The sequence below is a fragment of the Xiphophorus hellerii genome, chromosome 21, assembly GCF_003331165.1.
Source record: "Xiphophorus hellerii strain 12219 chromosome 21, Xiphophorus_hellerii-4.1, whole genome shotgun sequence".
Lineage (NCBI taxonomy): Eukaryota > Metazoa > Chordata > Actinopteri > Cyprinodontiformes > Poeciliidae > Xiphophorus > Xiphophorus hellerii.
Window position 1 is genome coordinate 18,464,747 of NC_045692.1, and position 25,980 is coordinate 18,490,726.

Genomic DNA, 25,980 nt, shown 5'->3' on the forward strand with positions numbered 1-25,980 from the left:
TCTTCAGCTTGTAGAAGTGAGAATAAATCCTCACAGAGACTTGTCAGACAGCAGGCCCTAGCTAATTAAAACATATTCAATTATCACAAACTGAAAATATGCATATCTACAAAGATGTATTAGTGGACGTTAGATATCTGTGTCTTCACAAGAGATTGTTGTTGAGTTGTTTTATTCAGTCCAGATAGATGAATTATGTTGTTGGAGGCAGAATCAGTCTATATCAAGACTGATGAGATGCGATTTTCTCGTAACAAAGTCATGATCTTCCTAAAAGTTTCCCAGCGGTCGATTTTGACCTTTTAAATCAGGGTCGAGATTTTGGGGAATTCCTCTCATTCAGCACTTATATACAGCTGCCTGACAGCTTGTAGTAACAGGTGGTGGAAAGGGAATGCTGCCTAGTTATACACATTATCAGAGAAAACCCTGAGCTGAAACTTCAAAAGGGAAGGAGTAGGGTTGATGATGAATTGTATTGTGTTTAAAACCATCATTTTTTTAAATCTGACCCATATAGACACTATGAGGCAATGGTGTTTTGACAACCTTTGATTAAAAAAAAGTTGGAATTAGTTGGAATTACTATAAAATATAAAAATATTTTTGAAATGCTGTCATATCCATTATTTTATATTTATTTTGTTGCAAAAGGGATGTGTTTGCTAATACACTGACTACAGAATAATTACTAAATAATTTGTTTTCAAAGTAAGACTTGCAAAAAATGCAACATTTCTAATTTCAAAATGTATTCTTTGAGAAACAAAAAGTTAGCTGCAAGGAAAGCAGTTGCAAAAACACTTTTTATTAAGAGTGAAGTGTTGAGTAGTTTGAAAAGTGTTTAAAATAAAACAGAATGTGTCATTTAATTTTACTAGTTAGGAGGAGTTATTTGCAAACAAGATTCTCTCTTTAACTTCTGACAGTATCACTGAACTTTTCGAAAATAAAAACATACTAATAATAAGTGATCATCTATTTTTGTGCTCAATTGTGTCATCAGAACACACTTGGTGCAAAAAGGATGAATCTCTTAGTGGTGTCTCACTTGAAATGCTGGGAACTTTTCTGGGAGTTTTTACAGTGCAGTGGTGTGAGAAACAGGATTTTAAGATCACTGATTGGATATTTTATGCCCTGGTGCTCCCTTGAATCATGCATGACTTTACACACAATTTAAGGCTTTTGCTCATCTTCTGAAATGACGATTCAAGAGAAAGAATTTCATGTCCGTTCTAAGCTTTTCTCACACCCTCTTCTCACCATAACCTGTTGAAACAAAAAGATTTTGCTTCACATGATAACTATCTATCTATAAAAAAATTATTGTTAGATTTAACTTATTTATAAAACATTTGTTCTGCCAATTAGTGCAATAAAAATTCCAGATACACAACTCTCACTTAAATTCTTTCACAGGGTCTTTATTTAACACTTTTTTATATTCTTTAACTAATTTTCAACCTCTAGCCTCTTTCTACTACATAGCAGCTAAATCAGAGATTTCCCTACTGGCTGCAAACACAGTAATGAAGTCCTCTATGTTTAGCATGCAATTTTAAGGGGGAGTGACTTTAACTAAATCCTATTTAGAAAGCAAACTCCTTTGATGTCACAATTCCTGCAAGTGTCATGTGTAGATTTTTTTTAGCACAAGCGACTGGTAGCTAAAAAAAAAAAGTTTATTGTGAGGTTACTAAAGGTTTCAATGACTTTGTGTTATTGTAGGACTAATACATTTATTTCAAATATTGCCAGAGGCTTAAACCCCCCCCCCCACACTGCTAAGTAACCTAGTATATGCCCAGAACAACCCCTCGCTGTGGGAAGAGGACGGAGGAGTCAGTTGCGTCCTATTATTTTTATGGCATTTGGCTTGTAGTTTGGAATTCCAATTGTCATGCTCTCTGGTAAAAAGGCCTTATGTCCAAATGTGACGGGTTAAAAACTGTAAGCGTTACCAGCTGCAGCATCAAAGCCCCGGGCATGCTGTTCGTTTAACCCAGATCCGTCACACTCATGTGCAGCCCCCGATTCAACTTGTAATGTAGACATTCAGCAGGAGGCATTAAACTGAGACCAAAGTAGATTTATAGGCGTGAGGTGACTCCCAAAGCTCACTACCTGTGATATGTCAAAGGTCATGGATGTGCTAAAATACAGTACCCTGCAAAAGTATTCATGACCTTTGAACTATTCCACATTTTGTAATTTTATGAACAGTTTTCATTTTAGTTTCATCTGGACTTTTGTGATTGATTATTAGAACGTAGTGCTCCATTTGGAAGAGAGACTAAAATTATACATGGCTTAAATATCTGTAAAGTACGACTTAGAGATGCATTTATCCCCCTTTACTTCAAAGGTCCTTAGTACAAATAAGTGCAACCAATTATATAACTGTCATATCTTTACTGAATCCATCATCTGGCAATGGTTTGGCACGACAGAAAGTCTACCAAAAAATTGCTATTCACTGAAAATGTTAGACTGGGTCATGAGAGAACTGCCCGAGAGGCTCAAGGTACAGTAACTATGGAGGAGTTGTACAAATCAACAGCTCAGGTAGTAGTAGACATCACAACTATTAGTCAGGCATTCCAAAAATTTAGCATTTGTGAAATAGTGGTGAGAAGAAAAGTTACCGTTAAAGAAAGACAGTAGAAGTCCAGTTTGCAGTTCACTAAAAGCCATTTCTGGGTTCAGAAAAAGTATGGAAGAAGGTGCAATGGCCGTTGTCCGCAACATGCAGAACATTTTTGAATGTAGCAATACTGGTAAAAAAAAAAAAAGGGTAGAGATTCACATTCTACCAGGACAAACACTTGAAATGTATAACTAAGAAATGATTTACATCAAAGAATATTTATGTAAGAATGGCCTAGTCAAAGTCAGAAACTAATCCAATTGAGAATCTGCAATAAAACTTAAGTTACGTTCACAGACAAATTCAGTCAGATTGACTGAGACTGAGCTATTTTTCAAAGAAATGAGGCCTAAGACTTTATTCTGTAGATGTCCAACACTAAAATCCTAATAAAATACAATGAACTTTGGGATCGTAGTTAAACTTTGCAAAAGTCCAAAAATTATGTACACGTTTGCAAGGGACAGTATGATTCATATAGCTTCTTGAATGGCAATCAGTATGGATTTACCCTTACAAACCTTGCAATACATCAAATATGAATTTAGTCAAGATCTATCACTTTACCAGCTTTAAATAGACTAAGAGTATTTTAGATTTAAAAACTGTTTTAAGAGTTAGTATAATAACTTTCTAATTAGTATCTCAAACTTTAACTGCAGTTTATGGAGCTTCACTAACAGGTGTGAGACACAATCAGCAGCAACAGGGCTGGCAATAAGTAGCTTGGACACATCTGAATATCCACAGACTTAATCACCGTGGAAGGCTGAGAGAGAGAGAGAGAGAGAGTCCACTTCAGACTCACCAGTCATTGATAAAGTGCTTAGCAGCAGGAAAATTAATGAATCCGGCCTGACTGGTTGGGAGTGTTGGGGGGGGAGTTTAGGGTTGATGGGGAGGGAAAGGAGGAGGGAGGGTGTGTTCGGGAGGGTAATCCTGTTCCAGCTAAATGGCTGATCCCTCTCATTCCTCAGATATCAAATGTCAAAAGTTAAATTAGCCTGCTAGCCTCAGATATGAGTTAACGTGCTTTTAAACGGGCCGAGGGGCGGTGATTCCTGCCCCCTCTGGGATAGTGGGCAGGTACCTTTGAAGTGTCTAATTATCCAGCTCCAACTAAGTGTAGGCAAACTATCCTAATGGGAGAATTTGTGTCTCAGTTGGCCGCAAGAAAAAGCTGTTAAATGAATGTATATTTTATCAGAATGAACGCACAAGGTCATGTTCCTGTTTTACCAGAATATTCAGATTGATATTTGTAACTTTTTAAAGGTTGCATCCTTTCATACTGACAGATGGAAAGTTCACTATGTTTTGCATCACATTTGATGAGTAGAATAATTTTTTCTTGTCAGGCCTAACTGCTGGCTCTGGATCCCTTTGCCTTGGCTGGAAATCCATTTCTCTTGGCGAGGCCTTCCTAATCTGAGTGCCACAGACTTGGTTCGCATCACTTTGGTTTCAGAAGCGGGATTCCAGTGTTGAGATCCAAAAGAAAACTGGCCCACTGTGGTGTCATGGGCGCACTGTCTGGAATGACCCTAAAAAGACCCACTATTGTCGATATCACTCTGCCCTTGCAAAAAAATAATGTTACATTGTTACGGTGGACAATATAAGTGATCAAGGAGTTTAGACAGCTGGCTTGTCACAGAACTACTAATGCAGTCGACCAGAGCTCTAAATGGCATCTTCCTCTCTAAAGCTTTGATCAAATGCATCTCTTAGCGTTTGATTTGTCAAAGAATGCAGGCCAAGATGCCCTTTGAGTAGCAAAACCTTAAAAGCTGTAACTATCAGAGGTCAAAAAAAAGAAGAAAGAAATGCATCAGGGCACATTTTCAAGTTGAGGCTATCAGCCCTCTCACTGCAGTGCTCATTGCTCCCTCACAATGTGGCCCTGATGAAATGGTCGTGGGGTTTCGGGCCGCTCTATGGTGGGCCTGTGCCCCTAATGGGTGAATGAAGGGCAGTGAGGGAGCAGGCGGAGGCTTGGGAAAGACACAACCCCGCTGTGAGGTTGATTTGAGGTGAGTGAAGGGAAAGAAGGAAGGAGTCAAGCAGGCTTTGATTTAGCCCCTCCCCCGCCCCAGGGGTTGGAGACTGGTACTGTGAGATGCTGAGCTCTGGGTGCGTCCCCGAAGACCCCCGGCAGCACAGAGAACAGGATGGTGGGTTGTGGAGTAAAGAGGGTGGGGGATGTGGGCTACTGAGAGCCAAATTGAGATGTGGGAGTCATCAAATTTGCCTAGATGAATATTGAGGAGGGCATTTGTGAATGCTGTGCGGGAAATCAGTAGCTGACAAAAGACTACTAACCAGAAGAGGGACCTTATTTAATTCTCTCTACAATTTTGCCAAACATCACTCATGCATTGATGGGTACAAACCCCGGGATGGAGTCAGACATCAGTTCAAAGTTAGATAAAGTTCTCCAAAACATTTTTATAGATGATTAACAGCTGACCTCACTGCAAAAACACAAACTCTTACCAAGTATTTTTGATCCATTTCTTAGAACACTTGAAATAAGACAAAACTAACAAGAAACTTTTCAGAAAGATATAGGAGCTTAGTATCTTGCTAAAGAGTTACTTGTAAGTTTTATCTTATTTCAAGTCTACAAAGATATTAGGGTTTTGTGTTTTTTGCAGTGCTGTGTTTGGATATCATAACAATTATGACAGAGTGGTTTAAGTTACTGTTTTTTCAAGAAGGTGTTTGGAAGTCACTCTTTTTAGTGAATTATAAGAAGCACCATCAGTACTCTGTAACCTCCACAAAATGCATACCTGTTGTAAAAACGGCAGTAACCATCTTGTAATACTGAGCTAATCGTCCGAGGAGTTGATCAGGAAAAAACTCGCACAATTGCACTAATCCCCAATCTTGCTGGCTGTTGTTGGTTTGGTACAGTCCCTCTTATATCAGCCCGCACTAATCGTGAATGATTCCCTCTGTCTTTAGCGGCCCTGCCAGAGCCGGTGAATCAGGTACGTAAAGCCTAAGCCGCTTGGAGAGGTGCTCTTATTAAACTCTAGCCAGCTGCTGGAATTTTTCTTCCCCCTCTCATTGTTGATTGGGGGAGTCTTGAGTCTTTCCCTGGAGTTGATTTGCAAGAGAAAGGAAGAAAAAGGAGCAAGAGATTATTGCACAGGAGGAGAAGAGCTTTGAAGAAGTGTTTTGTGATTTCACTGTATATCCTCCACCTCTTTCTCCATGTGATCCTTTAGCCAAAACATGTTTTCAGAAGTTAAGAGGTGGAACTCCGATTATGTCTGTCTTTGTCTCTGAGAAAGACTCTTGGGGTGATTGTAGCTTGCAGTAGCCCCTTCTAGACCTCTGAAAAATAAAAGTTTTAGATGTTGGTCGAATACTTTAGAGTTAAGGACAGACTATCACACGGAGGATGTGTAAGAAAAGTTCTTCTTTTTAGTCTGTGCCTGTGGACAATTCCTTCAAAACAACAAAGTTGAGGGTTTGTTTCATTTTTGATTGATTCCCAATGAGCTCCCTTAGCCAAAACCAGTTTGTGCCATAGTACTTTTAGAAGATGGAAGGTGAAACACTGTTTTTGTCTGGTTTTGTCCCCGAGAAAGGGTCTTGGGGAGATTGTAGGATGCAATGGCCCTTTTGTAGACCCCTGAAAAATTAAAGTCCTAGACTGGAAGGCAAGGCGGATGCTGGAGAGTTGAAGACAGATTGTCATGTGGAGGATGTTTAGAACCAATCCTTCTTCTTAACCTTTGCCTCTAGAAGATTCCTTCAAAACAATGAGGATGGGGTTTGGTTTCACTTTTGATTTGTCTAAATTGGCTGGAAACTCTTAACTTTAGCCCCTCTTATCCTGGAGCCCAACTCTTTGAGGCATTGGCCCCACTCCATATCTCATTATCTCTTTCAAAATTTCATTTTGTCATTGCACCCACGCACTCTTTCATACTCCCCCCCATTAGAGGCAATACATTGAGTTTTCTCGAAAGGTATTTGAAACAGAATCTTACAATAGAGACTGCAGATGAGGGCGGGGGGCAGTGGAGAAACCTGGGTTTTAGGGTTTAATGAGTGGCCTGCTGGGGGTGAAAGAGAGATAGAAACCAAGTGAGTGAGAGCAACAGAGAGTGCATTTGTGGAGCGTTAGAGGGAAAGGAGAATGAATCGTAAGGGAGAAAGAATACAGGAATGAAGTACCAGGTACCATTATAGTGGCAAAGAAAGCTGCTGAAATACTAGAGCTGGGGCGTGTGCTCTGATCAGGACGGCAGTGAGCACAATTACCTTCTTTTCAAATCCTTCAGTGACACTGCGGGAGGAAGGAGGACTTTGAAACTTGAAAGGCAAGAGCTCGCTTTCAACCTCAAACGCGAGCAGGAAAGGGCTCTGAAATTTGTTCAGTGCTCCCCATCCACCATTAGCTTGTTTCTTCCTCTCGCCTCCAGGCATTTAAGCGCTTTTTGAAAAGATGTTAAGAAATTCAATCACCATAGAGAGAGAGAGAGCGGGATAGTTCTTTTTTTTCAGTATTTTTTTTTTTAAGGCATGCTTTCCTCTGGTCCACAGAGGACCGGCCTGCTGCTTTTGTGTTATGTACTGAATAGACCTGCAAACTGGTAGAGGACTGGATGCAGTAACCATGGGAAAACAGGGAGGAAATAAAAGAAGAATCTAAAATGAATGAAGGGAAAAGGGAAGGAATCTGTTGGGCAGATGGTCAGAAGTTAGAAAAAGGTTGCATGGTTAACTTTAAATTTATAAAAATTTAATACGTTTACGTCTGCTGTGTCTTCATCAGATGTGCTGGTAAAAGATATGTGGTTGATATCCGATCCCTGGTTTTTGTAAAGCTTTTCCTTGCCATTTCCAGTTTTAGCCAACTTCAACATCTTTTTAAGATTCATTGACAACTCTCATAATAGTCATCATGCAATCAGTGACCATAAAACCATTTCTAGGATCCTATAGTGACGAGTAGCATATTTAGTGCACTTTGCTAACAGTAAAAATCATATTTCTCTACAACAGAGGTCAGCAAGTGGTGGACTGCTGTCAGGTACTGGATACAAAGTAGGTCTTGACTCAGATTGATTGGGGTTGTTTATAGAAATGAGTTTTAATTTGTGGAACTTTTAGACTTGTGGTGTTCATTTCTATTGGCATGGGGTCAGTTATCGATTAAAAGTTTACGACTCAAAGGTTGGAAGCAGAGCAGCTTTGCTTGAATATGTTCAGTGTTTCCTATTATCTACCGAGGTTGGCTTCAGGTCAGTTCACTCTCTCACCAATTCAACAATTCATCCCTAAATCAGGTATGAGTTCACATCCTGTGGCAGACCACTCCTTTTGTTCTGCTGAAAAGAAGCAATTAAAGCTGCTAACGTATGAAATTGTGAAGGAGTAAACTGATGGTATTTTGTAGCACTCTAAATGAACAGCCTACATGCCCCAGTAGATTAAACAATTTCCTTTTGCAAAACTGTTTGTACAGCTTTGTTTTTCGTCTTGGTTTCTTTTTAAACATCACACTGACAGCGAAAACGTGGTTTTCCTCCCTGAGTAGAAACAATCTCTACATTGAAGGGGGTTGTGTTTTGCATTCACTGATTGAAAAAAGGTTTGATTTTTGAGGATGTTGGCATATTTTTTTTACAGATTCTCAACATGTTACACTGGTACAAAAGGTTTCCTTGAGCAGCCAGAAGCAGCACACAAGAGAAATCCATGAACGAGAGCAGGTCTGTTCCACCAAGACGTCAAGGAGTTAATTGCCCCTTGTGCTGCAGAGTGTTTGTTTAACCATTTAAGGTTCTATGAACTGCTGTAATGAAGCCCCTGAAGGTGGTATATGGTGGAATGATGAACCCTCCTCCTCGGGGGGATGGAGGGTAGAGTGTGACAGTGCTGTGATTGAACCGTTTGCCGCTTGACCTCACTTGTTATGTTTGAATAGCGGTGGGGGTCACGACTGAAGAACAAGAAAGTTGCGAGTAACGAGGAAAAATCTAAACAAACTAGAAAGCCTTTCTTTTAACAAAGCAGTTAAACTGTAACTCCTGTAGCTCACAAACACACTCGGATGAATCTATTCATATAAAAGATTTAATATCTGCTTAAAATATAATAAAATGAAAAACCCAGCTCATAAATATGTAGCCAGTCTACTTTTGCAGCTAAAATTGTAGATTTTCTGCATAAGGAAGTGCTGGGAGTACACAGCAGGAGCCGCGCTGCACACAGCTACGTGCACGGTCTCCCCTTTCCGGCACGGTCTACAGTCCCGACTTCCTCAATCCATGTCAGGAGATGAACCCAATTTCAAAATCCCTTTATGTTAATATTGCGCTTTGCAAGCGCAGACCTATTAATCCAGCTTTAACCGTATAAGTTGCATTATTCCCCTTAATAAGATCACTGGCTGTGCAGTATAGGATTAAATACTTATATCATAACTGACACTGTCATTTCCCGTGGATGAGAGTGACTTGCTTCTCTCCGGCTGTCAGTTCCGCATTAGGAATCCTTGAATCCGCTGCCAGGGCTGCGCCAGGGCACGGCTGGCCCCGGATGCAGGTAATGGATGTGGGAGAGTGAGGGGAATAAAAAGCGGGACCCCTCGAGCTGCTCCTCCTGCTCTCTCATTGCCTCTTTCAATCTCATTCTCTAGTCCTTTCTGATTGCTTCTCTTTTTTCCTGTGAAGTGGCAACTCTCTGCAGTGCTTAAGGTGGCGCTCTTTCATCTGGCCCTCTGCCCTGTTTCTAATTGGCAGTTGGATTGCTGTTATGTTGCAGCGGATTGTGGGGGAAGGCTGCTAATACTACAGAACCTCTGGCGCCAGTGGAGGGGCATTTTGCCAGGTTCTCAGTGAGGGACATTAATGTTGGAAAAGGAAAGCTGGAGCATTGATGACCAGCATCCTTAATGATGAACTCACTTTAACTTAAAACAAGGGCTGAACATGTGGGGGATTTACTGGAAGCTAGTGAATGTTGCTTAGGGGAAAACGTAAAGTTAAAAGGTTTTACTACTTGTTCATGTTATTGTTATTTAATTCTTGCAATTATTTCCAGTTTGAAACAGAACTTGCTTTTCAAATTCTAAGGCGGGTTAGTTGTTTTTGAACAAACTAATCTACTAATCATAAAAATCATCAATTGTCAATATTTTGTAGACATTGGACCCCTGGTGTTTACGATGTTTGGGAATTACAGTTGACAGCAAGTAGCTGAAATCTGTAGATGATTGTGATCCCTTCTTAAAACTCTTATAACTGCTATTTTAAGATATATTAATATGCACAGTGGAAACTGTCTTTTTTTAACTTTGTTTTTTTTTAATAGTGGAAACTGTCTTAGGACTGAGGTAGACGTTAATGCCAACAGTCTGTTCTTTGGACTAGAGCCAATCAGTACCAAAGAAAATAAATGACGCTCCAGGATTGGCTGCTTTGCAAACGCAAACTAAGAGCGTGTCAAGCAGCTTTGTTTTCTTGGATTTTATCTTATGCCATTTTGCAGATGAGTCTCACCAATGTTGGAGTGTTGTAGAAGCAACTGCTTTGAAGTCCTCATAAGTGTAACTGCTTGTGAGAATTCTTGAACTATGACTATTTATATCTTTCTTAAAAAGATAATTAACAAAGTTAATTTGCTTTTAAAAACTGCTCCTTGTAAATGTATCTAATTTAAATCGAAATAATAAAGAGTCCCAGACATGCCACGGCACTTTTAGAGAAAGTATCAAACTACAGAAAAGACTAATGCTAATACCAGAAGGTTAGCTGACCTTTGTACACATCAGTTCAGAGGCCATGCCGAGGGTCAAAGACCACGTCTTTTTGGGGGAGTTAAGGCTCTGAGCTCAACTTCACCTTTATCCCGATTACATGGCATGCTGAGGATCATACAAAGACCCCATGTCTCTCTTTTTTTTATCTCTTTAGACAAAAAACATTCTGTTAAGAACTGATGGTTAGGGGGATGCTCATACAGCTTAAAATGCCTTCCTTTTCTTTTAAAGTCTGCTTCTAAAAATAGCAACTTTATCCTTTCAGTAGGCTCTTTTTTCATCTGTAAAATTTTAAAGTTTGAGTGTGCGCAGCTCGTAAATTTGATTGGCTAACTTTGACATATATATATATATACCCAGAATGCTTTGCACCTTTGCTTAGTGTTACTATTGGTGTCTGAAGACATGCACTACTCCATCTCAAAAATAACCAATTAGAGCCACGTGGAAGGTCTTAGTGCTGTCAATCAATGCAGTGTACATAATGCTCAATGTGCTAATGGTGGAGAAGCAACTTAGTGTTCCAGGAAAACCATTTACCCGCCATCGCCGGTGGCTTTGCTAACTAGACTGATCATTCTTTGCTATCTTTAAGAAGCTATAGTGTAGCAGAGAGCAAGGGGGAGGATTTGAGCAGCACATACACAATCCTAATTGATGGCGCTAAGACCCTCCTTCTGGCTCTGATTGGTATTTTCTAGGCAGCGCTGGGAGCACTGGGAGATGGCAAATGAGCTCAGATTTTTTCTCAGATTATCTGTCTCTTACCATTCTGTCCAGTCATAATGAGAGTTACCTGAAACATCCCTTTTCTCCCTTTCTCCTTGTGTTTCTTCATTCTGGCAGAAGATGAGAGTTCGGGGACGCCATACCACCGTGAGAGACGCAATGCCATTAGCTCCCAGGCCCAGACGCCCGGCGCCCTCGACAGAACCGTGAATGAGGAACCCTCCACCTCCACAGAGGAACGCCCGTCTCTGCTCAAGAAGGAGCTGCACAGCTCCCTGCCCCATCTGTCTGACCATGCTCTGCCATACAGGGGCACGCTGTTTGCCATGGACCCCCGTAACGGCTACCTAGACTCACACTACCGTAAGTCCACAGGCCTTCCAAAAGTTGGGAACTTAGGAAACTTTACAGCTCAAGGGCGCGTTTGTAGCGTTCTAAATGCTGAGGCTAGCTTTGCTTCCTTACTGTAGGTGAAAGGCATGACTGTTAGACGCTTGATTAAGTCTGACAGATTAGCCCTACTCTTAGACTTGCACAGACACACACTTGCGAACACATGCACGCTCGCTTGCAATGTTTGGTGCCTGGGAAGTTAGTATGGGGAACAGGCCGGCGTAGCTTCTTAATTCCCTCATTAGGGGCCTGTCTGAACACAGTACTCCACTTTCTCTCATCAACGCACACTTCAAAGCCCCAAAGCAGTGTCGAGTCAAACCTCAGCACCCCCCTACTCTGGCTCGTTCTCTCTCTCTGGGACTCTCTCAGAGGCTGTGTAAGAGAAAGGGAAGGAGACGAAGCCCTGGAGTAGGGAGGTGAGGGGAGAGCTCTGGTCCAATTGAGATGGTGGAGATAATTTGAAGCAAAGGTGAGGTAAACAGTTGTAGTTAGATAAAAGCAAGGCTGTGTGTGCACACTGGAAGAAAAGGCAGGGGGGATAGATGTTTTAAGAGTCTGATTAGGAGGTTAATTTGGCAGCCGTTGTAGCCGTAAGACAAAGATTTGATGTGATTACTCGTTAAGTTTGGTTATTTTGCCCTCGAATTGGGTCAGACAGAGTTGGACAGGAGAATTTTAAAGTGTTGACATTAATGAAAAACTCCACCGAATCCCAGACTCCAACAGCACTCTATTTATTTAACCACTTCATTAGCCTGTACTCACTTGTGGTTGGGTGCCTGAGAATAGAGCCACCAAGGTGCCTCTTTAAGGGAAAGGTTACTTAAAACCAGGCGATGGTGCTTTGGACAGGAGCCTCGAGGGCAGAACATTACTGCACATTACATCCTGACCTAACTCAGCAACACTGCCACTTCTCATTTTATGAACGTGTGTGGGTATGTGTGAAGGAGCTCTGGTGGTTCCAGACCGCTGCAGGCGCAGGGAGGGAGACGGCAGGGTTGGAATAAAGAGGGGGGGTGGAGGTCACTCCGAGGCTCGGGGTCATGCGGAAAAGTCACAGCCTGAAATGGAGAGTTCAAAAGCAGCATGAAAAGTCAAAGGGGCCATGAAGCTTCAAGAGAATTTCTTTGTGACTGAATGTGAGGGGCTTGACGAAGCAGGGCAGAGCATCAAGTTGCATTCTAAGAAGCTTTTGGTGTTCTGCACATATTCTTCTTCTATAGCCAAAATGTGAGGTTTTTTATCATATTCGTCCAGTTAAATACTAAAATCTTCTCACTTTCCCTCATGTCCACTTTTCTTTAAATTATTTGATTGTTTTGAGCTACCTCAATTTCCAGTTTCATCTTGATTCAAGTCATGTACGCTCTTCAAGTGGTTTACCACACGTCATGTAGCTACCATGGAAACGTGGAAACTGCAGGTCGAGTGCAGTTTTTGATGTCCGAGCCTTATCTTAGGCTCATTTAACATATTTTAAGTTCTGGTTTTAGACTAATTCAGCTCAGTTCAATGTATTTTTAAGCAAAAGGTGACAACAAATGTCATCTCAAGTCTCTTTACAAGAGAAATGGGTCAAATTCATAACTAGTTAATGAGTTCAAATCAACTCATTAAATTTCAGTGCAGTCTAGGTAAATACTGAGATTCAGATCTAAATACCTAAGGTTCCAATGTGCTTTTGAGTTGACAGTTTATTGGTAGAACAATTATCTACCTAAGGAAGCCCAGTTGATTGCACAGTCACTGACTAAGCAGCAATCCCTCATCCTGAAGTAAGCATAAGCTTAGTGGAGAGGAAGCAATCCCTCTAACAGAAGCAGGCTTAGTAAGAATGGCCATTACAACAACTGCCTGAGTATTGAGAAGACACAGAATCCCTGAACGAGGAGTACTTTTTATGGGTAAAAACAAAGAGTAATTGGGGAAACAGAGTTAATGTGACCTTCTCCTTTGACTTTTCACCTTCTCCTTCATTGGCTCCTTCCAGTGAAGGGGAAACACTTTCTATTGCTGAAGAATATATAAAAAAGAGAAAATAAAAGAGTTTGCAGGAGAATCACTGAGTATGGAGTACCTTCTTTGGGTAAAAATAACAATTGTGCACACACGGATGCAAAGACTTCATCACTATCTTTCTCCGGAAAAATGGCTCTCTAGAGAAGTAGTACTTTTCATAGGAAAGAAAAATAAAGAGTAGCACTAATTTCAGATTAAATCAACAATTCTAGGAAGAATATTTATAATAATGGCAATCAATCACACAATCAAATGTTTTTTCTTTTTTAATAAATGAATCCATTCAAACAAAAGAAGCAAATAAATTTTGAAGTTTGTCATCTGGCGTTATGTAAGTATGGAACACCTAGTAGAATAAACACTGAAACAAAGTTTTTTGTAGTGAAGCGTATCCCACCCTCCCATCCCAGGATATTTTGGTTTGTTTACAAACCCTACTCTAAAGCTAGTTCAGAAAAGTACATGAAACTATATAAAAATGATCCACCCAGAGTTTTCTCTAGACTTTAAAAAGGATTCAGTGTGGCTCGAGATCAGCACTCTGTACTCCTTAAAGTGCTTTCAGAAACAGTAAAAACTGAATAATACATTTCCTGTCTTGAAGTCAAAATTGCAAATAATCCCATTAAGCAATGTGTTGCAATTAAAAATAACACCATTGAGAATAGAAAATATCTGCATTTCACCTTTAAAACCACAAAGTCTGAATGGCTTCTGGTGTTTTTCATTGATGCTCCTATGATGTCTCCTGTGCTAAGGAAGACTTATGATCTGAGATGAGAGCATTGCTGCGTAAAACACCTCCTTCTGGCCTCAGGTGTTGAGGACATGAGTGGATATCCCAAGGCGGTCCCATTCTGTCTGATTGAACCCAGTACCACATCCTGGACTCCAGGGGTTTCGCCATATTTAGGGTCAGCAGAAGGAAAGGGCTCCCCTTAAACCTTTGCAATCCCCCAGCCCCTTCCTCACCTCATTCATGTACTTTGAACCACAGACCTGCAGCATCTGTCGCCACTCCTGCACCACGAGTTGTAAAAATCCGCTGGGTTTGTGCACGCACAGACAACTCATACTATGAGGGCTTTGTCGACTGCTAAATTCATCCCAGGTGTGTGCGCTGCCCATGTGTGATGGAGAGGGGGCGGTAAGCCTTTGTGCTGCGCTTGCAGGGAGCGACACGCCATGCAGCAGACATCCAGGTAAATCCGATTACTCTTAGCGCTGCTGTGTGTCAGTGCTTAATGTGGCTAAATGCGATGGCACCTGCAACCCTGCCACACCTGGCCGCTGGGTCGTTAACGTGGCGGTGAAGCTCTGGGAGGTGTGGGAGTTGAGAAACGAGAAGAGCGCAAAAGGAGAGGGGTTTATCCTCGGGGGGAAATCTCTGCTATTCACCCAGACTTGCATTCTCCTTTTCCTCTTATGTCCTCGGCCTAAGACTGTGTTTACTCTGGTTTTTTACACCCACTTCAGAGCAGAAGAGGAGGCACCAAGGAAACATTACTTCTATTGTTAGCAATAGCTAATCGTGGTGATGCCTAAGTCTTAGCTGCTTTTCTTGGGCAAACACTGGATAAGAGTCCCTATCCTTCTTACCACAACGCTAATACATACAGCTTTGCTGTGGGATAAGGAGAAAAGGATTGAGATTAGGATTAATGAGAAAAAAGTCTTTCTTAAAATCTTAATTGTTGGGAAGCATTTGTGAATGCAATGCACAGTGCTGACATCTGTTTACATTGTGCCCCGATTAGCCGGCCAGTGGTCGTTTAGCGACAGAGAGCCCATTTGCTGGCGAAGCATCTCTTCTTCCTCCGAGGAGATCTTCGTCTTTAAAGTCTTTCCTCCTTTTTCCATATTTGCCAAGCCTAGCATGACTTGAATGTTGTTGCTGCTGCACTGAAACCCCAGAGACTTTTAAATGAAAGGAGGGGAGTTAGATAAAAGTAAAAAGAAAGTACTTACAGAACTGAAGATATGTCAGTTTTGGGGTTTTACCATATCACTGACACAGTAGGTCATTGATAGGGCTAGAATGGGTACTTTAAGTTTGTTCAAGCTGTGATGGCCGCCTGCCTATCAGCACAAATTAGCTCCTTAATAGATCTAGCTCATATCTTGCTGCCAGGGCCTTAATCCCCCATACCAAAGCCTTGCCGTCCTTGACTGATCCCAGAAACCCACTGAGCTAAGCTAGAGTCAGTGAAAGTAAGAATATTTTGCCCAAAGAAATCTTCACATGTATCACAGCAACTGTGCTCTTAAGAGTTCAGCAGAAGGTGGTTGTTGCATGGATTGTACAGGTCACGTGTGCGATCAATGTAGGTGTTTTTTTTTTTAGTTGAACACTAAACTGCTGTTTATCAGTTATCTCAGGTCGATTTAGCTCTTCATTCTGCCAGACTCAATATCAAAATGCGGCTGACCACGGAAGTGTGTAGTCATATGAAAAAGTTTGGGCACCCCTATTAATCTTAATTATTTTTATCTCTAAATATTTGGATGTTTGCAATAGCTATTTCAGTTTGATACAACCGATAACTTATGGACACAGTAATATTTCAGTATTGAAATGAGGTTTATTGGACTGAAAGAAAATGTGCAGTACGCATTAACACAAAATTTGACAGGTGCAAAAATATGGGCACCTCAACAGAAAAGTGGCATTAATATTTAGTAGATCCTCCTTTTGCAAAAATAACAGTCGCTAGTTGCTTCCTGTAGCTTTTAATGAGTTCCTGGATTCTGGTTGAAGGTATTTTTGAACATTCCTCTTTGTAAAACAATTCCAGTTCAGTTAAGTTTGATGGTTGCTGAGCATGGACAGCCCGCTTCAAATCATCCCACAGATTTTCAATGATATTCAGGTCTGTGGACTGGGATGGCCGTTCCAGAACATTGTAATTGTTCCTCTGCATGAATGCCTGAGTAGATTTGGAGCGGTGTTTTGGATCATTGTCTTGCTGAAATATCCATCCCCAGCGTAACTTCAACTTTGTAGCTGATTCTTGAACATTATTCTCAAGAATCTGTTGATATTGAGTGGAATCCATGCAACCCTCAACTTTAACAAGATTTCCAATGCCGGCATTGGCCACGCAGCCCCAAAGCACGATGGCACCTCCACCAAATTTTTACAGTGGGTAGCAAGTGTTTTTCTTGGAGCGCTGTTTTTTTTTTTTGCTGCCATGCATAACGCCTTTTTTTTTATGACCAAACAACTCAATCTTTGTTTCATCAGGCCACAGGACCTTATTCCAAAATGAAGCTGGCTTGTCCAAATATGCTTTTGCATACCTCAATCGGCTTGCAGAAAAGGCTTCTGTCGCATCACTCTCCCATACAGCTTCTCCTTATGCAAAGTGCGCTGAATTGTTAAACGATGCACAGTGACACCATCTGCAGCAAGATGATGCTGCAGGTCTTTGGAGGTGGTCTGTGGGTTGTCCTTGACTGTTCTCACTATTCTTCTTCTCTGCCTCTGATATTTGTCTTGGCCTGCCACTTCTGGGCTTAACAAGAACTGTCCCTGTGGTCTTCCATTTCTTTACTATGTTCCTCACAGTGAAAACTGACAGTTTAAATCTCTGAGATAACTTTTTGTATCCTTCCCCTAAACAACTATGTTGAACAATCTTTGTTTTCAGATAATTTGAGAGTTGTTTTGAGGTGCCCATGATGCCACTCTTCAGAGGAGATTCAAATAGGGGAACAACTTGCAACTGTCCACCTTAAGTACATTTTCTCATGATTGGATCCACTTGTCTATGAAGCTCAAGGCTTAATGAGGTTACCAAACCAATTTTGTGTTTCAGTAAGTCAGTGAAAAGTAGTTAGGAGTATTCAAATCAATAAAATGATAAGGGTACCCAAATTTTTGCACCTGTCAAATTTCGTTTTGATGCATATTGCACATTTTCTGTTAGTACGATAAACCTCAATTCAATACTGAAATATTACCGTGTCCATCAGTTATTAGATATATCAAACTGAAATAGATGTTGCAAACACCCAAATATTTAGAAATAAAAATAATTAAGATTAATAGGGGTGCCCAAACTTTTTCATATGTATAAACTGTCACAAAGTCAATGCGATCCACTTCACAATAAGTCCAGACCTCGCAGTTCTCTCATTTCAAATTGGATGCAAAAGGCCAATTTTCAGATTGGTCTTTTGCAATTTTAACAATGCCACTTTTGAACTACAATCATCAATGGGATTTTATGTGATTTGTCTTTTAATGTGGCAGCGTTATGTTGTGGGGATGCTTTTCTTCATGAGAATCAGGGAAGTTGGTCCAAACTTGGGATTGGGTGGTTTTCTAACTCCCTTAGTCAAATACACACACCCATATTTTTGTTTTTGTACAAGAATGTCACTCTTCATGTTCTTGTGTAGAATTTTAGGAGCCAAACTTCTATTTCACAAGTTTGAACTAATTTGCATTGGTCTATCACATAAAATCCTTTCTGCTGTAATGTGACAAAGGGTTGCAAATTTCAGGTAAGAAGACTGTAAAATTTCAAAGCAACAATGTGTGTATACATGCAAAGAACAAGAAAAAGATTCTTTTGTCTCTTGATAATTTATTTGAACTCAAAGAACAAACTTTCCAGTCTCTTGTCAGTTTAAATGTGACAACTGGCTCGGAAGCAGGTTCAAACACCCTCCCTTCCCTAAAGGACTGGGGGAATAGGGAGGAAAGCCTGGGGTGAGAGGACACGTGCCTGTTTCAAGGGTAAGTGTTTGTCTTTGTGATTGTTTCAATATTGGCTTTTTGAGCGCGGTGGCTCGGTGTAGTCCCCCAGTGGTGCGCAGGCACAGAGAAGCCTGAGGCAGACTGCAGGCGATGGAGAGGGATCCCTTCCATCCACCTCCTTTCATCAAGAAAGAACAACATAGGCCCACGCTCTGCTCTGGCCCCTTGGTCCAGTGCACCAGGGATAATCAGATGATCCCCTTTTATATAGCTTATTAGAGCCATCTCATGCTGTAAGATAGGCAATATTCTCACATGCTTTCGGCCCCTTTGTAGTGCGTGATGATTTAAGAGGGTTAAGCAGAGTATGAAGTGCTCCGGGAATGCACTCTCATACTGTCTTAAGGTCATGTGGTGCTCTTGCCACAAGGCTCATAAGTGTGAACTTAATATCTTGGAGTAATGGCGGCCCTCATCGACAATGACAAGATTAAATGTGAAGAGGCTAAAAAAGAATTAAGGCGAGAGCCAAAGACGCTCCGAAGGAATGGTCCGCATTTCCTTGGATCGCCGCAACGACTGTTGGTATATTGAACTGCTTTTGTGTGTGGCTGGTTAATCAGTCAACTTGCAGAGGCAAGTAAGAACAAAAAGACTTAAAATGAAGATTTGTCTTGTCATTCCAAAGAGAAAATGAGCTGCAATTGGCAACAAAAAACAACAACGCCAAACGCTGAAGGGGGCTTCTCTAAAATACCCAGCTCTTCCTTAAGTTTACCTTCCAGTCTCCAGCAGGATAATCACCTCTGAGATGGGGGAGAATAAACATGTTTGTTTCTCTTCTATTCAAATCTCATCCTTTTCTGTATTCATTTCTCTCTTACTGCGGTGAAGATAAGGACCCTTATTCCTACAGCCAACAACCCGTATCTGGCTCTTGTCTCTGGAGGGCCACAAGTGCTTATTGTTCAACATGGAGAGGAGGCTGATGAGCGCAGTGTAATTAAAATGTTTCTACCAGGCTGGTGAAATGTAAGAAATCACTGGAGAAAAGGCAAATGGCTGAGTTGGAGGGGAAAGAAGAAGAGTCGGTGAGAGAATGAAAGGAAAGAGCAGGGAGGGGGTGTAACAAGGCAGAAAATGAAGAGAGACATAAAAGAATGGGAGCTCAAGGAGGTCAGGCCCATCACAGGCTTTAGTGTTGCCTTCAAAGATGCCTGGGACAGGTGGCAGCTCCAGACAATCTTGCACCACAGAGCAGCATCCTCTCAGGAGGAGATAAGGGATTCCTCCATCCCTCCTCCTGCCTCTCCCGCTCCAACACGTTGCCTTTCCACCTTCCCGTTTCCCAGACGGGCGCTTTGATGTAGCTCACTGCGAGTGGGCAGCTGCAGGCCACGGGGGCTGCACGAGCGCCCCAACCGCTGGGATGCGAGGCCAGCGAACCTCAGTCGGCCCTGGCTCTCTGGTGCCCAGCACTTTCAGGTCTCATTAAAGCCCCCCGGAAGGGTTAATCCTCTTTAAGGTTGTCTCTCTGCTCGAGTCAGAGAAAGGCCCCTGGGTACCACCTGCGTGACCAAAACTCAAATCCCTGGGACACAAGTTCCTCCTGCTTATACTCAAGCTCTCTTTGCTCCTTCCTCTTCTTCAATGGCTCCTTCTCGTTCTTACCCTCTAGTGCATTCTGCCTCTTCTTGCCTTTCTGTCCCCTGACAGTATCTAGGGCCCAGTCATACGTCTTTTCGGATTATTTGGGTGGAAACTGACAAGAGTGCAGTAAATGGATTACAACTTTGTCCTTGTTTTTGGATGCCGTGAGGAGGGAAAGAGGAGAGATCAGGAGGATGTGCCTCGAATATTGAGAGGCTGGATTAGCTAGAAGAAGTAGAGTTAGAAACAGGGTGAAAGAGAGGGTAAGGTGACATGAATAGAAGCACCACTGAGAGGGGAATAGAAGGAGAATCAGAGAGTTCCAGATGTTGTGGTATTTATACGATCTAATTGGTTCAAAGGGCGTCAAACCATATCTAGCCCTGCAGAGCCTAGAAGCCATTTGTCTGCCTGCTGCTGTGACACCGGTCTTTACTCTGTGACACACACTTTCCTTTGTTAGCTAAAATAATGGCCATGTACCCCTTGAGACCATTGCAGACTCTGTGTAATGCTTGAAAGGGGGTAGAGAACATGGGAGTAGACTCTGAGGGCAAAAGGAAAATATTTGGATTATACAAGTTTATCCAAATTCAAGTCATAAGTAGGTTGGACTGGGCCAGTAAGAGGTTCTCACTGTACAAAAACTCAGAGCAAAACTCTAGTATGTGCAGTATGTACACCAATATTATATAATTTCAATGTAATTTGGAATTACATTTTTACACTTTTAACAATGTCATGTGTAACATTTAATTAATCTATTTTTTTGATTGAATACATAGGTGTAAGCAAAAATATAAACACCTGCTTAAAATAGTTTACATTTTCAAATACATATTGCACAAAATATTTACACCTTCACAATTATAACAAGCTGGTAATTTAATCAGGCTTTCTATTCCACTGGAGCTAGTAGTGAGTTGCTGGATTTCTTGTAGCATTGATGTTGCTCTGATGTGAAATTTCTATGCAAATATTGCTAAAGTTAGTTGTTTAATTACTTTTCTATTTAAAGCATTGCTCAGGTATATATACATTTTTTCTAAAAGGGCCACTTTGGAGGGTCAAAAGAGCCAAATGTGGATCTGGACCTGCAGGTTGCAGGCACTTAATCTGGAGGATTTATTACATAGTTGCTTAATCTTGATGTTTTCAGTGGTAAAAAAATATCTGCAGACTTTTACCTGTGACCCCAGCTTTTAAATTCAGATTTCCTAAAAAATCAAATCCCTGAAGTAGGTGGTGTTTTTTTACTAGAAAGAACAGAGTAGTAGTGGAAGGAAAAAGCATGTACTGCAGTCCTCCTGAGTCGATCTGAGGTTTAAATCAACTCCCTCTCTGCCTCAGAGTTATTATAGTTTGGAGAAAGGGAGATAGACAGATGTAAAAGATAAAGTTGGGACGTGGATAGCGGTGTAGTGAAATGTTTCAGCTACTAAACTGCTGTGTCTGTTCCCCCAGCTGGGTGGGAGCGTGATGGGGCGGCGAAGGTGCACAGCTCTTTGTTCTGCTCCCCAGCTTATCCCAATCTGGGGCAAATTCTGCAAATGCAGGAGATAGATTGTAGCTAGACAGAGGCCCCTCTTAAATTCCCTTCACTCACGGATCCATATGGGAACCAGTGGGAGAGAGAGAGAGAGATTAAGAAAAAAATAGTTGAATCGTGCTGGGGGCCCCCTGAAAGAGCCGCGTTCTGTCAAGAAAAACTTGTGCTAGTGTGCAATTTGTTGAGATGGACTAGATAGTAAATGTCTTGCAGATGCTGGAATGCCCGGGAATACAGAAAGTCCTGCTGGCATGAACATAAATTATTGGTGATTCTCTTCTTCAAAACCTTTAGGATTTGGTTTAAATCAACATTCTTGTTGCGGGAAATAGTTAAATATTCAAAACTGACTGAGCAACAAGTTCAAGAGCAGAAATATGCGTCAACTTGTAGAACCGTGAGCAGAAAGTTTGGGCATCGGCCGCCTTATTAGGTCTAGACAGACAAATTGCTTGTGACAGCGAGAAGCTTTGGAATGTATACTTGAACAGAAAGCCGCCTGTTATCGTTTCTCTTTTTACTGCTCATTTTCTCTTCTCTGTTGCACCATGTTAATTACTTTCACCGACAGAGGCTGTTTGTGCTTAGGGGTGTGAGAGCCACTGACGAAGAGAGAAAGAGACTCAGAAGGCAAAAGGGTAGAAGAGCAGAGCGGAAAAAGGAAAGAACTATTGATTTATAGAGGAAGGGCAGAGTTTGATCTGCCAGCCTGGTGCATATGATGAATGGCAGACAGATTGGCAAGCCGACGCTCAGCACTCCTCTGTTGCTTAACCTCTCTGCTACTTTTCTTTCCTGCTCCGTATAGCATTTTTGCTGAATAAAAGCTTGTTCTTATCTGTATTGCAGTGCCCCCGCTTTGCAATGCAAGCCGAGAAATCTCTGCACAGCATGAGCATTAGGCTAATTTATACAGCGGTAATTAGGCCATTAGACCTGAAACAATCTGGGACCTGTAATTAGGCAAAGCGCTCCAAAAGTCAACAGCAACTCCCATTGAGCTTAGCGAAACAGTCTCTTAAAGTGTTATTTACATGTCCAAACAGCTTGAGGTCTCAGTGTAAACAAACATGGCGAGAGGCGGGGTGAGAGGGGATTGATCAGAGAGGGGGAATTTGGCGTCACAAGAGAGGCAGCTTCCAAACTGCTTCTCCTGATGGTCTTCTGGGAGTTTCCATCCTTTTTCAGCATCCGAGTGATCAGAGGCCCAGAGCCACTCTCTTGAAGGAAAGTGAAATCAAAAACTGCTGTTGTTTTGTAGTTTAGGCATGCATACATGATGCATACAGGCATTATCGCCAGCAAATATGACATACTGTATGTACACAACAAAAATCCCTGTGGGGGCAAAGCGTGACCCATGTATGGAAGCCTTAGTCCTTGATACGGCCTTCACAGGTTCAAGTCCTGGCCCAATGACTTTTGCTGCATGCTTTTCCCCTTACTCAGAACCCACTTTTCTGTCTGACAACTGCTTGAAAAAGGCCACTAGAGCTGACAAAACCTCTAAAAAAAATCTCTCTGATTGTCCCAGATTTTGTGGAAAGTCTTTTTTGCAAGCAATATGTTTTTAATATTTTCATTCCAAGACCCCAAATTTTTTTTCAGATCAAATTAGAATCCCTAATATGTCAACATTTGGTGGAAGTTCAAGTTGTTTGAACAAAGCAGGTACAAAACGTCCCCAAGGTGGTGCATGTCCCAAGACAGCTGGGTCCATTTTGTTCCCATAAACATTGGACATTTAAAAACAAAAACTGCCAAAGAACAAACTGGCGAAAGGTTGAATTGATCCGCACCTGGAACTGAAGTTGTTCCGTTGTGTCTTTTTAGGCTTGAGTGCGAAGTGTACCTCTCTGCTGCCACCTAGTGACTGTAGATGGAAAATTCAACCAAAAATCTTATGTTAATCTTGATAATTAGTCCATCATGATCGGAATATTTCGTCTATACTGACACCCCCTGCATGTACATATACACAAATAGTAAATGTACGTAGAAAATATTGAAAAGGATTCATGCCTGCTTTTGCACATTAGTGCTCATTAAAGTTACTAAAATAGATTCAGAGTCAATACAAAGCTGTTTTTCTAAGGAATTATAATGTTAGAAGTAGCTTCGAGTAGCTTGTCTTTTTTCTGTTTTTATTTAAAAAAATGTATTTCAATTTGATTAGATTAAACACTTGGAGTGAGTCTTCTTACCACAAGTTCTATGCCCTCAGATAAAAAAAATAAGCTGCATTACCGCATGTGTGATTTGGCTAACTTTGGTAGCAAATGTGACCTCAGCCATTTTTCATCTCATTGGACGTTTTAATTTTCAATCTTTTGCTTCTTTCTAAATAAAAGTAGAATGACAATACCGGACACTAGGAGACTATGGTGCTTGGAAAACAACTTGGTCCATTACTGCCACCTTGTGGTATTGTTGTTTGTTTGGAATATGAAAACAAAGCTTGAAGAGAAGGTATAAAATTATATACTTTGTATTAAAACAAATTCTCATCCCTAAACAGCACATTATCTTCTTACAACTAGCTAATTAATGAAAATAAAACCATGATCCATTTTTTGGGGGGAAGTTATTGCAGTTTTTGGAATCCTAAAGTTATGTAAGGTTTTCTCTCTCCATGTTTTGCATTGCAGAAATATCTATAAAAAACAAATAAAAAATTATACTGTTGTAAACATTTTATGTATCAGACATATCAGCTATTTCTGCTTTTAGATGCCAAGCATGACTAATACTACCTGACACATGTTTCTTTAAATTTTGCTTTATAATAATGACAACATTCATCTACTCAATCCAAAGTTTAGAAAGAAAAAATATACAGGGGAGCCTCTGATTTATCTGCCTCATGGGAACATCTTTTGCAGCAGGAGCCAGGAACAAGTCCCTCCTCTTTTGCAGGGCGAAGTCATAAACTCCTGCTTGCTTTCACTTCCAATAAGGAGCAACAAGAGCTGCACATTTATACGCCTTAAAACTTGCACAAAGACAGTCTCGGGAATCATTTACACTTTGTGCAAACTGTTGCAAAGTTGCAGCGTGAAGCGTGGGCCTTCGCTGCAGACGAGCATGCCGGAGCCATGAGATCACGAGCGGTAAAGAGAGGTGGCATAATGAAATCTGGCAGTCACAGCTCCGGCGCAGGCTTCATATGTTCCACATTAGTAATTCACAAACCTCTGGAGCAGGCCGCGGCAGCCCTTTTTTCTCACTCCGCCTTAGTCGCTTATGACAATCTGTCACCGGCTCTTTGTGCTCTCGCAGCGGAGCGTCGATGAGAAGTGCTCTGTTTATGGAGGAGAGTTTCATCCTCGGCTGCGGGTGACACCCTGTTAGAGCAGAGTCACTGAACCTTTTACCAGAAGAAAGAGCGAGTCCAGGTTTACCCGTTGAGACAATAATCTCCCAGTGCTGAGTTGACAACAAAGAAAAAAAGAAGAGAAATTGCTTTTAGTACCAAAACCCAAATAAGAATCGAAACTGACAGAAATTTACCACGAGTATCACATCACATACATCCCAAAGTGCAGAGAGTATCCTTTGTAGGAAACACTGCTATTATGAGTGGAGATTAACCAATGAGGATATTGGAAATAATGTGCTTTCGGCTTTATTCTTAAACCTCCTTTTGAAATGAATCAAGTGTCCAATAAAGGACAAGGCAATTACCATCCTCTCTTTAATGAAGGAGAAGCTGGCTTTTGGTCCTGAGCGTGGTGAGCTTGTGTTGAATTAGAATTAATGAGTCTGGTCAAAGTTTGCTTCTAATTGCCCTTTCATTAAGACCCATTTATTATCATATCTTAATAACTTCCATCCCTTCCTGTAAAAGACTGAGAAAAAAAGAATTGGTGCCATTCTAAAAAGTTAAGCCAAAGTAATTAAAAATAATTAGGAAGAGTGGAGAAAGGCTGATTGATGAATGAGGAAATTGAGTGTTTTTTTAAACTCTAGTTTCCTGTTGGTTCGAAAAATACCAGTCACATATTAGAATATGCATATATCTATATCTATATCTATTTACATATGTCTGTAGCTACATATATATGTACATAGATATCTATCTATCTATATGTACAAGTACAAAATACAGCTTTACTCAGAGGAAAAAATTAAGAATGAATATAATTTAGCTTCACATTATTCCAACTTATGACAGACTTTGATTAGTCCAATTCAAAAGTCTTTATTTATTTGCTTATTTATTTTTGCTCTGCCTCCACCATGTTTGAATGTCAGTCATGTAATGTTCTTTGGGAAATGGTGGTTTTACACCAGATGCAACATGATACACACCTTCCGAAAGGTACCACAGAATGTTTTCCCAAAAGTCTTGAGGAGCATATAAATGTTTTTTTTTCTTTGTCAAATTTGAAACGGGACTTTTTGTTCTTTTTGGTCATCAGTGAATTTCACCTTGCAGCTCTCCAACTGATGACCTTTCTGCTCTGTGTCTGTTTCTTATTGATGAATCATGA

The 25,980-nt window shown here is 41.1% G+C and overlaps 1 protein-coding gene across 4 annotated transcripts in view; it reads left to right on the forward strand.

Annotated features, from left to right (window-relative positions):
- gli3 (GLI family zinc finger 3) overlaps positions 1–25,980 on the forward strand; it is a 123,050-nt gene that overhangs the window by 36,900 nt on the left and 60,170 nt on the right. For 3 of the 4 annotated variants that reach the window (XM_032550729.1, XM_032550732.1, XM_032550730.1), the window contains exon 3: positions 11,283–11,528. In XM_032550729.1, coding sequence (XP_032406620.1) covers positions 11,283–11,528 — 246 coding nt within the window. The remainder of the gene's footprint in view (positions 1–11,282; positions 11,529–25,980) is intronic. The other variant, XM_032550731.1, reaches the window with a different exon arrangement.